The sequence below is a fragment of the Scyliorhinus canicula genome, chromosome 3, assembly GCF_902713615.1.
Source record: "Scyliorhinus canicula chromosome 3, sScyCan1.1, whole genome shotgun sequence".
NCBI classification, from domain to species: Eukaryota; Metazoa; Chordata; class Chondrichthyes; order Carcharhiniformes; family Scyliorhinidae; genus Scyliorhinus; species Scyliorhinus canicula.
Genome location: NC_052148.1, coordinates 75,991,442 through 76,004,837, shown reverse-complemented (window position 1 = coordinate 76,004,837; position 13,396 = coordinate 75,991,442). Strand labels below are relative to the sequence as shown.

General features: G+C 45.0%; 1 protein-coding gene across 3 annotated transcripts in view; it reads left to right on the top strand.

The window, feature by feature from the left end:
* LOC119962749 (probable E3 ubiquitin-protein ligase HERC1) overlaps positions 1–13,396 on the top strand; it is a 594,360-nt gene that overhangs the window by 307,891 nt on the left and 273,073 nt on the right. For all 3 annotated transcript variants that reach the window (XM_038790765.1, XM_038790766.1, XM_038790764.1), the window contains 2 exons: positions 5,117–5,218; positions 11,659–11,851. In XM_038790765.1, the coding sequence (XP_038646693.1) occupies positions 5,117–5,218; positions 11,659–11,851 (295 nt within the window). The remainder of the gene's footprint in view (positions 1–5,116; positions 5,219–11,658; positions 11,852–13,396) is intronic.

Below are 13,396 nucleotides of genomic sequence, written 5' to 3'. Positions count from 1 at the left end.
GGTCAGGATACATTTGTGGATCCCCGTCCAGTCGTGAGTGATTTGGATCCCCAGGTAGCGGAATTTGTGTCGGGCTTGTTTAAACGGCAGTCCCATTAATGTTGCCCCTCCACCTTGTGTGTACACCGGAAAGATCTTGCTTTTGCTCATGTTGAGTTTGTAGCCCGAGAAGGTACCAAACTCTTTCAGGAGCGTGATGATTTCTTCCATGCTGCTTTGTGGGTCTGACATGTAGAGGAGCAAGTCACCCGCGTAGAGCGAGACTCTGTTCTCTCTGCCTCCCCTTTGGATCCCCCTCCAGTTTTTTGCAGTTCTGAGAGCAATCGCTAGCGGTTCAATCGCTAGGGTGAACAACAGTGGGGACAGCGGGCATCCCTGCCTGGTGCCCTGTGCATCTGGAAGTACTGGGAGTTGGTGTTGTTTGTCCATTCGCTCGCCATGAGAGCGTTGTATAGGAACTTCACCCAGGAGGTGAGCCCCGATCTGTGCCCGAACCGCTTCAGTACCTCTATGAGGTACTGCCACTGGACTCTATCGAAGGCCTTTTCTGCGTCCAGCGAGACGATCACCTCTGGGTCATTATCATGTTCAGCAGACGCTTGATGTTTGATGTTAGCTGCCTACCTTTGACAAAGTCCGTTTGATCCTCTGCGACCACTTCTGGTATGCAGTCTTCTAGCCTTTTGGCTGGGACCTTGACCAATATTTTGGCGTCTACGTAGTGAGATGGATCTGTATGACCCACATTCCGTTGGGTCTTTGTCTTTCTTAGGTATTAGCGAGATTGAGGACTGTGTTAGTGTAGGTGGCAGTATGCCCCAAGCCAGCGAATCTGTGAACATCTCCTGCAGGTGCGGGGCCAGTGCTGTTGCATATTGTTTATAGAAGTCCGCCTGGAACCTGTCTGGTCCTGGCACCTTCCCCGCCTGCATGGAGCTAATACTCTTCATGATCTTTCCCAGTGCTAGTGGTGCTTCCAAGCCCCATTTTCCGCCCTCTCCCACAACCTGCTTGTCCAGTCCATCGAGGAACCGTTAAATCCCCAATTCCCCTGCTGGGGGTTCCGAGGAGTACAGCCCTCGGTAAAAGACCTCAAAGGTTTTGTTGGCTTTTTCTGGGTCCGCTTCTAATGTGCCTCTGTTGTCCCTGATTTGTGCGATCCCTCTAGTGGCTGCCTGCTTTCTCAGCTGGTGTGCCAGCAGGCGGCTGGCTTTGTCTCTGTGTTCGTACAGGGTCCCCCGTGCCAGGCAGAGTTCGTGCACTGCCTTCCTCGAGGAGAACAGGTCAAAGTCCATTTGTAGCTTTTTCCTCTCCGCCAGGAGCTCTACGATTGGGGCCTCGGAGTATTTATGGTCTACCTCCAGTATGCTGCCTAACTGTCCTTTCCTCATTATATTTTCGTACTTTGAAGGCGATAAGTTCCTCTCTAATCACTTTCAGCACCTCCCAGAACATGGAGGGTGAGACCTCCCCATTTTGGTTCTTCTCCGTATACTCCGCTATGGCCTGTGATAACCTTTCACTGAAAGCCTGTCGGCTAAGAGGGCAGTGTCCAACCTCCATGTGGGGCGTTGGGCCCTACGCGTCTCCAACTTCACATTCATATAATGTGGAGCGTGGTCGGAGATTACAATTGCGGAGTATTCCGTTTTGGTCAGCCCTGGAAATACCTTTCTCCCCACCGCAAAAAAGTCAATCCTGCTATATACGTTGTGTACTAGGGAGAAGAAGAACTCCTTCTCCCCCGGGTGGGTGAACCTCCAAGGGTCCACCGCCCCCATCTGCTCCATAAAACTACAGAGTCCCTTTGCCATGTTTGAGGACTTCCCTGTTTTGGAGTTTGACCTGTCTGTGCTTGGGTCCTGTGCACAGTTAAAGTCCCCAACTCATGATTAGTCGGTACGTCGCTATGTCAGGGATTTCCGCCACGGTCTTTTTAATGAATTTCATGTCGTCCCAGTTGGGAGCGTACACGTTAACAAGTACTATCGGTGCCCCGTCCAGGGCCCCGCTAACCATGATGTACCGTCCCCCTGGGTCCGTAACAGTCTTCGTCGCCTTGAACATTGTCCTCTTGCTGATCAGTATTGCCACCCCCTTTGCCTCTCGTCCCGTAGCAGGAATGATAGGTCTGTCCCACCCAGCCCTTCCTTACCGGAATCAGTCCTGCTCTCTCAGGGGCGTCTCTTGGAGGAAGACTATGTTGGCTTTCATGTTTCTTAGGTGGGTGAAGACACTGGATCTTTTCACTGGGCCATTGAGTCCCGTTACGTTCCAGGTGACAATCCTGGTGGGGGGGCTTCCGTCCCCCTGCTCCTGAAGGATTAACCATACTTACCTGTTGGATGCGCCCTGCACTCTGGGGTTTCCTTTTGTTAGGGGGCCGTCCAAGATGGCAGCTGTCACTGCTCTCCCCGTGCGGTCTGGCTCCTGCTCTCCGGGGTTTCCCTTTGTCCAGGGGGCACCCAACATGGCTACCAGTGGTGCGTCTGCCATGTAAGTCTTCTCCTGCACTCCGGGGTCTCCCTTCGCCCAGAGACCGTACTGGGTGGTTGCTTGCAGTGCTTCCTTGCTCCGGGCCACTGGTTGTGGCCCTTTGTAGCCTCATTGCTGCTTTCGTCCTAATCCTATTTTTCCTCCATTCCCTTCCCGACCCTCCCATTTCCCCCTCTTTTGTCCCCCTTTCTCCTGCTCCTATCCCCATTTGTCCCCCCTGTCCTTGTTGTGTGCCCTCCCCCCCCCGGCACTATCCCCCATGTTGGGGACATGCTCTGCTGCATACCCCCAATGCTAGCTTTCATGCTTGTACGGTGATCCCCTCCCGGAAGTTACTGTCTCACTTCTCCCTCGCCCACTCTCTGTGGTTACTGCCCGTTCTTTCCCGTCTTACCCTGCACTCCTCTTGCTTGCTACTTTGCTTCCCCTTCCCGCTGCGCCCATTCTTTCGTACTAGGTTACGGTTTCCCACCTGAAGCCATCCCTCGGCAATGGTTTGCTTTTTGTCGTTCCCCGCTGTCCCCGCCCCCCTCGTCGGCATGCTGTTGCTCCTTGCCAGAGACCCTTATTTCTTCCCCTGCTGTCTGTGTTCCAGCCCGCATTGCTCGACAAACTTGTTTGCCTCGGCGGGGGCTGTGAAGAAATGTTTGTTGCCTTGATGTGTGACCCAGAGTTTCGCTTGGTACAGCATACCTAAGCGTACGCCGTTCTTGTACAGGGCTGCTTTTGCCCTGTTAAACTCAGCCCGTTTCCTGGCCAAGTCCACCCCAGTGCCTTGGTATATCCTAATACCATGCCCTTCCTAGTGGTAGTTCTTGGTATGTCTGGCCCAGTGCAGGATCTTTTCCCGGTCTTGGTACCGGTGCAGTTTGGCTCTTACTGTCCACCGGTTGCTCTCCGCTTTGGGTTTCGGGTGCAGCGACCGGTGTGCACTCTCCATTTCTGGTGGGTTGGGGCAAGTTTCCCTCCCCACTAATTTGCCCAGCATCTCAGCCACGTATATCTTTGGGTCCCTGCCTTCGATATTCTCCGATAGGCCCACAATCCGTATGTTTTGCCTTCTCGAGCAGTTCTCTTGGTCTTCTACTTTGCCCTTCTGGCTCCCCTGCGTCACGACCAACCTTGCCACCTCCTTTTCCAGTGCCGTGATCCGATCGCTCTTGTCAGTTGCGGCCTTTTCCAACTCTTTAATGGTCACCTCTAGGGCTTCCAATCTCTGCTCTGCTCAGGGCGAGCTGTATTTGAGCCAGGGTCTTGGCCACCGCTGCTTTCACCACGGCCTCAATGTCTGCTTTTACCTCCACTTTTATCTCCTGCTGGTGTTCCCTCAGCGCTTTGGGTCTACAGGAGGAGTGCCACCTAGCGTGTGACTGCTCAGCACATCGTCATCCCTGGAAGTCGTTTATCGTGTGATTAAAACATTTGCTAGCTTTCATCATCGCTTCCTTTTGGTCGCTCAGTCAGGAGATAACAGAAACCACCTAATCCTAGATACTTGTTGCTCTTTAGTTCCATTAATTTCTCCTTTACTGTTATATTGCCTACATTAATTTTGGTGATTCCCTGACTAATTCAGTAATAGTTTTCTTGTGATATCTGGCATGCTGAACTCTTCTCTGCTATAAATATGATGGATGAAATTATTCAGTCCATCTGCCATTTCCTTATTTTCAATGGTGGCAGTGTTATCAAGTTTCAACGAGCTCACATTACCTCTGACTACTCTAAGCACATGTAGACTAATATTGTTTGAAGTCATTTCAGCCTTGTCAATTGAACTCATGTGCATTGCCCCGGAATAATTGAGGATCAGGGTGTTCTTGTAGCCTTCAAGAATTGTCCACCACCATTCATGACAGGATGGAGTAGGACTGCTGATCTCTGAACTGACTATTGTTTGTGGAGTTGCTTTGCATTATCTCTAGCTTGTTGACTGCACTGTCTCGTGTCTTCACCAAGCCATTTTCACATATTCCTGCTGCTGTTCCTGGCATTCTCCTCAACCCATCATGGTTGGTCCCTTGACTTGACAATAATGATAGAGTGGGGTCATGTTGGGCCATGAGGTCACAGATCATGGTGGAGTAGAATTCTGCTTCTGTTGATGGCCCACATTGCCTCATGAATGCCCAGTTTTGGGCTACTAGGTCTGTTTGGAATCTATTCCATTTAGTATTGTAATAGTTCTACGAACACAATGGAGAGTTTCTTCAGTGTGAAGATTGATTTCACTTTTTATTCATTCATGGGATGTGGGTATCACAGGCTGTGCCAGCGTTTATTGCCCATTCATGAGAACAATTGAGAGTCAACCACACTGCTGTGAATCTGGAGTCATATGTGGGCCAGAGCAGGTAAGGATGACAGACTTCCTTCCCTAAAGGACACGAGTGAACCAGATGAGTTTTTACTACAGTCAATAATGGTTTCATAGTCATCATTAGACTTAATTTCAGATTTCATAAGGTCTGTGCATTGGTCACTTCTATGAATGCTGTAATGGGCAGTTGCATCTATGTGTGACAGGTAGATTGATGAGGATAAATGTTTTTGAAGATCTTTTGCACCTTCCGGTAATGTTGAAAATGTAATGCCATAATTTCTCCTTCATTTTCAATAGATTGTAGAAGTGATCCTCCTGAACATCCACCTCCTGTTGCTGTTCCCTTGCTAGAAATGGGGTTTTCTTTGAGGCATATTTGCAAAGCAGTTGATGCTGCAGGTACAGTAAATCAGTTTGAAATAGTGATGTAGTTCATGATTTCAAACGTTCGTATTGGTGGCAAGTTCAATTCTTTAGGACAATGCTACTCTTTCGTATGCAATGATTACTTGACTTGAAAATAGGTTGGACATATCATTTTATTGTATGAAACATTTATCAGGTCCTATAAATTCCTGATATTTCCAATACTGCAACACTATGCCCAGGAATGCTGAACCCAAAAGTTTGCCTCATGTTTTTCTCAATTTTAAATTGAAAGAATGAGCCTGAACCCCCAGATGCGTATTATATGGAGAGAGTAAAGATGCATAGCAGTTGTCAGATGTTTCTAATGTTCAAGATGTTTGCTATTTAAGAATTTATTTATTACAAGAATAACTTCCATTTGTACGTTTCAACTCTCCAAATGTACCAAGGAAAAATGATGACAGAGCATGGGATTCTTCAGCCTCCCACCGGCGTGTTTCCCGTGTCAGATAGGGCTTGCCATTGACTGCCGGTGAGATCTTCCAGTCCTGCCATATGTACAGTGTTTTATGTGACTCGCCCATCCCGCTGCTGGGGAACCCACCACAGGGTGTTGCCTTCAGTGGGACAGGATGATCCCACAGGTGGGAAGAGCCAGAAAATCCCTTGTTACGTTGTTAGGAGGGGTGGCTAAAAATTGATTCCAAGGTTGATAGTAAGAAATAGTAGTATCTGGAGGAGCTTTAAAAAATGTTCCAGAATGTGGGGTCTAGGTGGGAAAAAGAGCAACTACCGATGGTAGGGTGAATGAAATAAGGGATGTACAAGAATGGTTACAGCACAGAAGGAGGCCATTCAGTCTGCCGTGCCCATGCCACTCTCTGCAAGAGCAACTCAGCTGGTGGTCATTTTCCTGCCCTCCTTCTGTCGCTCCGCAAATTTCTTCACTTGTATAGTTCACTTTTGAAAACCCTCATTATATCAGCCGCTACAACACTTAGGTAGTGCATTCTAGATCCTAACCACTTGCTATGTGATTAAGGACAAAATCAAAGGAACAGAGTTTGGGACAAGTCAAATGGTTAGTAGAGATAGCAGAAATTGAAATGGGTGAGGCTTTGAATGGATTTAATCATAAGGATGCAAACTTTTAAGTTTGAGACACTGGGTATAGTGAGACAATACAGACCACAAGGATAGGGATGATGGATGAGCAGAACTTGTTGCAGGATAGGATGCATGGTGCACAGTTTTTCAAGACTTGAAATTCACACAGGTTAGAGAATAGGAAATAAACCAGGGGCAACAAAACTGAAGTAACCAATTTTGGAATGCATAGGTGCCAAGTGGGCTCAGATGGGAATAAAGTTATGCAATATTCTGAATATTGGATGGATGGATGGATTTGTTTATTGTCACGTGTACCAAGGTACAGTGAAAAGTATTTTTCTGCAAGCAGCTCAACAGATCATTCAGTACATGGGAAGAAAAGGGAATTAAACAAAATTCAAGAAAATACATAATAGGGCAACACAAGATATACAATGTAACTACGTAAGCATTGGCATTGGATGAGGCATATAGGGTGTAGTGTTAATGAGGTCAGTCAATAAGAGGGTCATTTAGGAGTCTGCTGACCGTGGGGAAGAAGCTGTTTTTGAGTCTGTTTGTGCGTGTTCTCAGACTTCTGTATCTCCTGCCCGATGGAAGAAGTTGGAAAAGTGAGTACGCCGGGTTGGAGGGATCCTTGATTATTTGTCCACTGCAAATTAGTGGACTTTGATTGGGAGGAAATGGGATCAGAAATTCGTGTCAGGGTCAAAGGTGCCCTGAATTTGGGACAATTTTTTTCAATTTAAAATAGTGGTCATGGAGGAGGATGGAACTAATAGTAGCAAAGACACACGGTCCAGATTTACATATTTAAGTAAGCAGTTAGGCTCAGTTAAATATGTAGGCGCCCGATGCTCCTGACACCCAGGATTGAACACTTGTGCCTGGGAGACCATGCCATGGTGCGGTTTAGCACTGGTTTACACAAACATGGACCAAGCGTAATAATATTAATTGCTTATTGTCACAAGTAGGCTTCAATTAAGTTACTGTGAAAAGCCCCTAGTCGCCACATTCCGGTGCCTGTTCGGGGAGGCCGGTACTGGAATTGAACCCGCACTGCTGCCTTTGTTCTGCATTACAAGCCAGCTGTTTAGCCCACTGTGCTAAACCAGCCCCATGGAACATTTCCCAGGCAATTGGAGGCCCCCTGAGTGGTCGGCATGGCGTTCCTCGCCGAGGCAAAAAACAGAGTCCCGTTTGATAGGGCCATTCACGGTGCTGCAGGGGATGAAAAATACTCCGCTAAACGAGTCCAAAACGGGATACTCTTTCCCGTTAAATCATGGCCACAGAGTTTCTAACTGAAGCCAAGGACTTTGATAGTCCAGTAGTTAGTGGAAGAAATTTCTATTGAATTAGGTATTGGACAAACTGTTTTACAACCAAAGTGGTGGAAGGGTAGAAGCAGAAGGATTGTGGAAAGTTGAGTTGCTTATGAAGCAGGCGGAAGCTGACTTCATGTTAGCTGATGATGGGACTAAGAGGCAGCTTTTAAATTAGGAATAAGAGAAATGAAGGATGGATCTCCCAAGTGTGTGGGTTGGGGAAAAAATAAATTAATTCGTGGTACATGGGCATCGCTGGCTGTGCCAGCATTTATTGCCCATCCCTAATTGCCCTTGAGAGGGCAGTTAAAGGTCAACCATATTGTTGTGGGCCTAGAGTCACATGTAGGCCAGACCCAGGTAAGGATGGCAGATTTCCTTCCCTAAAGGAGATTAATGAACCAAATGGGTTTTTACGACAATCAACAATGCAAATTTCACCGTCTGCAGTGGCTACATTCGAACCTGGGTCCCCACAGCACTACTCTGGGCCTCTGATTTACTAGTCCAGTGACAATACAACTACACCACTGCATCCCCTTTGCTACAGATTATAGGCGGCCAAGTAGCACAGTGGTTAGCACTGTTGCTTCATAGTGCTAGGTGTTATGGGTGTGTCCCTTTAAGAAATGTTTTTGTCTTATCACATGGCTTCAGTGATGCCATTGTCTGGGTGGAGTTGGCTTTACTTTCACTTTGGTTTGGGGCTTGTTTGTGGCTCTGAGTTTTTGCTTTCGTTTTCTCATTTGGCTTCTGTACTCCAAAAGAGAAGTATCTTGGCTTGTCTCTCTATCTTCAGTTTAAAGGCTGTTTCCAGACTGCTTGATAACGTGAAAAAAAATAATTTCTTTCTGGATGAATTCAAATCTGCTGTTTTGAAAAGGAAACAAGAGCATCCATACCAGGTCTCGAGTGCTGTGTGCTGGGCCACACCTTTTGAAAAGGGGGTACTGGTTTATGGGATCTTGTTATTTATTTGGAACAGTTAAAAGGGGGAATTTATACATAGATTATTGTAGCTGTGTGGGGTATTTATGTTTGTAGTTGATATAAATGCTTACTGTGTGTGTTTATAAAAATGTTAACTAAATTTGTAGAATAAAGCTTGTTTGTTCAGTAAAAGTGTTTAAGGCCTCTGTTGAATAACACCTGAAAGGCAGGCCTTGTGTGCATCGTAACCAAAATCAATAACAGTTGTAGGTCAGGTGAACTCCATGATATACTTTGGAGTTTTCTAAACCCTGGCCCATAACACAGGGTCCTAGGTACGATTCCCTACTTGGGTCATTGTCTGTGCGGAGTCTGCACGTTCCCCCCGTGTCTGCATGGGTTTCCTCCGGGTGCTTTGATTTCCTCCCACAAGTCCCGAAAGATGTGCTGTTAGGTGATTTGGACATTATGAATTCTCCTTCCATGTACCCAACAGGCACTGGAGTGTGGCGACTAGGGGATTTTCATAGTAACTTAATTGCAGTGTTAATGTAAGCCTACTTGTGACAATAAAAAGTTTATTATTCTATTATTAGATGTTGTGGCTACAATTGGAGTCAAAACTGGAATGAAGCAGGGACACTACTACTGAGCTGGAGGCAAAGCATTGGAGGAGAATGGTGTAATTTACCGTGTAAAACCTTACAGAAGTTACCAAAGGCACCTTGCTCATAGTTACAAGATTATTTGTGCATGAGATGTGAGCATCGTGGCTAGGTCAGCATTTGTCGCCAATCCTTAATTACGCTTGAGAAGGTGGCAGTGAGCTGCCCTCTTGAATAACTACAGGCCTGTGGTGTGTATTGATCCAAATCCTCTTAAGTAGGGAATTCCAGTTTATTTACCAAGTGACAGGGAAGGAACAGCGATATAGTTTCAAGTCAGGATACTGTTCTTATTCCACTTCTGCCCTTGTCCTTTTAGATCTAGAGGCCATGCAGGCTTGTAAGATGCTGTCAAAGAAGGCTTTACAAGTTGCTGTGGTGCATTTTGTAGCTGTTGCACACTACTACCACTGTATGTGGGTGGAGAAGGGGGTGAAGGTTGAAGGTACTGGATGAAGTGCATAAATTTGGCTTGGACTGTTTCAAGCTAAAAACCTGATTGAAGGAATTCAAACAGAGTTACACTAGAGAGGTGCAAAAAGACAACAACATGTTCAAGGACCTTGGAGAGAGAAAAGGGAGATTGGAAATGGATTGGTGGTTCGTAAGAATAGAAGAATGAAGGGAATTTCTGACCTGATAATTTTCCAAGGGAAAGACTCTGCTTGAGGAGAAGAAGCTATTTATACAATCAGCTCACATTACAGCCTTATTCAGGCTGGTCTTCCCTCTTGAAAAAGAAGGCTGAGAAGTGATTTAACAGGAGTCTTTAAAATTCTGAACAGTTTTGATAGATTGGATGCAGAGAGAGTATTTTGCAGAGAGTGGGGAATTGTATAACTAGAGGCTATCAATGTAAGATGGTCACCAAGAATGGTAAGAATGTGGAACTTGCTACCGCAGAGAGAGATTGAAGCAAATAGATATATTTAAGGGGAAACTAGACAAGCATATGAGGGAAGAGGGAATAGATGGTTACAGTGATAGATTTAGATGATAAAAGATGGGAAGAAACTAAATTGGTGCAATATATAAACATGGACTGGTTGGATTAAATGGCTTGTTTCTGTGCCATTTATCCGATGTAAAGGATGGCTTGGTTGTTGGGAGATTTGTGGAAATAAAGTCAAAGAGCAGAGTGGAATTCTTATGTGCATAATAAAGTTGGAAGGAAGTACTGAAGGAAACTCTGTGAAGCTACAGAGTGATGTGTTGTTGACTAAAGATTGGAGAAGGCATTTTAGCAGGCAGGAAAAAGGGGAAGCAGATGCAGTTGAATGAATGCTCTTTACCTTGGTGACCATGATCTCTTTGCACTTGTTTACACAATGGAGAGAGGAGTTACAGAGATGTCTGGCTGTAGAGAAAAAGAGCTGGGGTTCCTTTCAGCATGGATGATTGTTTCAGAGGAACAGTTATACCAAAGGTTGGTTAAACATTGTCTCTTTTAGAATGTGGCTATATTTGTATCCTATGATTAGGGATGTTTGCACATCAACCAGAGATAGATGTTGAGGTTAGTTATACTAAAGAGATTAAAGGAAGATGAATGATGTGGAAAACGCAAATGTGGAGGAGTAAAAGCTGGCAAAGTACTGCAGCTGGACAGAGGACAAATAACCATTTGGATGGGTGATATTCCAGTATTGTTTTTCTTATCTGTTGGTAGGGGTGAGAAAGGGGGGTGGGTCTATGTTGTATTCCAGTAAGTAGGGCCCATAGCTGTTGCCCATAGCTCCTCAGGTGGAGCAAAATGTACCTTCTGACTTTCTTGGAGCCTATTTTCTCCACAGCAGAAAGGAAGGGTTGAGCTTCCACTTGTCTGGAATAATTATTACCTGGTGGGAAGAGGAAGTGTGGGTACTAGTGTCAAATTTCTCTGGCCCACTTATCATGGGGGGGGGGGGGGGGGGGGGGCAGGCTGCACATTTCAAGACCTACCAAGCACTGCAATAAACAGCCCACGGGCACAATATCATCAAGTACATCCTCAGTGGGAAGATGTTGAATCAGTAGACAAATGGAGAAGCAGCATATCAGACTGTATTGTTCAAGGAGCAGTAGAGTTGGAGACCAAGGAGGGAGTGAAAATTAGTAGCCAATGTAGCCAGAAGATCACAGACATTGACGTGGTAATAGAGGAGGGAAGGGCTTGTGTATGTACTAAGGCCAGCACAAGCAAGATATAATTTAGGCTTCTGTGCTTCTTGGTTCTTTATCCCTCAATTTTAATTATTTCCAAGAAGGTAGGATGATTTATCCAGTAGTGTTATGAATATCTGATACCAGAAAATGCCATTGAACTGCTATAGTTACACGATAATGACTTCTTAAATATGTACATCATTTGTTGTACTTCATTTCCATGTTTATCGCTTACCTTTTTGATTTTGTGGATGAATATAATTGGATGTTGCTGATTCCCTTTATATAGGTGTTTCTGGGGATGCAGACCCACAATCAATTGAACAACTGGCCAGCTGGATGCTAGAACATCCTCTAGCAGAGGAACAGGAAGTCATTGTTTATTCCTCCGCCACTATGGATAATGATTTGGAGACACCTTTAGAGTCTGAGGTTATAATACACAATCCTGAAGGTGTTGACAGGGAAGATGCAATTGAAGGGTAAGCAGCAACTCTGAAGTAGTTAGTGTTTAGGCTTTTCCTAAAAAGCTTGTTGCTTATATCTGCTAAATTTGGTTTTAAAATCATTCATAAGATAAATTCTCCACCAATCCATTTTTTTAATAAAGGTAAATTTTTGGTTCGGAATTAACAAGCTGATACCAGAGATAAAAGCCAAGGTGAAAGTGCTGGTTAGAATAAAAAGGATTGCAAGAAAATCTAATAAGATGTGTTTAGAAATTAGAAAATATTTAATTAGTGGAATGGTTTTCCCTCATTTTCCTCGTCAGTGAACTACAGGGCATAAATTTAAACTTTTTTTTTTAAAACAAAGAAAGTCTTTGGCGAAGTCTTTTTAATAAGGCTGTGAGCATGTAGAAAACGCTGTCGGGAAAATGTGTTCATGCCATTACAGAATTTGCAGTGCAAAAGGAAGCCATTTGGCCCATCGAGCTGCACCAACCCTTGGAAAGAGGACTCTACTTAAGCCCCACCCTTCCACCTTATCCCCATAACCCATTAACCCCACGTAACCTTTTTTTGGACACTATGGGCAATTTAGCATGGCCAGTCCACCCACCCTGCACATCTTTGGACTGTGGGAGGAAACCAGAACACCCAGAGGAAACCCAAGCAGACACGGGGAGAACGTGCAGACTCCGCACAGACAGTGACCCAAGCTGGGAATCAAACCTGAGACCCTGGCGCTGTGAAGCAACCATGGTAACCACTGTGCTACCATGTTTCCCGCTGGGCTACCGTGCTTCCCCCTGTGCTACCACGCTGCTCCATGGTAACACAGTGGGGCAGCATGGTAGCACAACCCAAAGATGTGGATTGGACACACTAAATTGCCCCTTAATTGGAAAATATAAATTGGGTACTCTAAATTTATTTTAAAAACCTCCTTGGAATATTCAATCACTCTCTCTCTTGCTTGACTGTCTTCTCGCACCTTCCCATTTTCTATCCTTCTCAGATTTAGAAAACAATGCTAGTGTTAGACGCAATGTCCAAAATAACATTTAAAAGAGAAATTCTTAAATATGTGGAAAAGAAAAATCAAAAGATGCAAAACTGAGTAGATATTTCTTCTCTATGTACAGCCTCTACAAGTTTCTCTTCAATCTCTGATATAATATTTCCTTTTTTAAGACTTATATATAACTCCAGCTGATTTGCCATTTAAATCTCAGCATAGTGATTTTGTATGGCTCAGTTTATTACATCTTACTTTCCTCATGACCCTCATTCCCGCAGAACTATCTTTTTCACTTTGAAATCTCATTGGAATATTCGACCACCCCCTCTCTTGCTTGACTGTCTTTTCTCGCACCTTCCCATTTTCTATCCTTCTCAAATTTAGAAGTGTATCAAAAAAAATACTTTGACCTATGAACCAGTTCCTAGTCATCAGCTAGTTCAGCGGCTTGCCTCACAGTTTTAACTCTGTCTTCGTTCATATGTGTTCTTATTACTGCAGGTAATGAATCTTTGAATTCTTCCATCAGAATTATTTCTGTAAGAACTTCTTGGGTTCCTTCT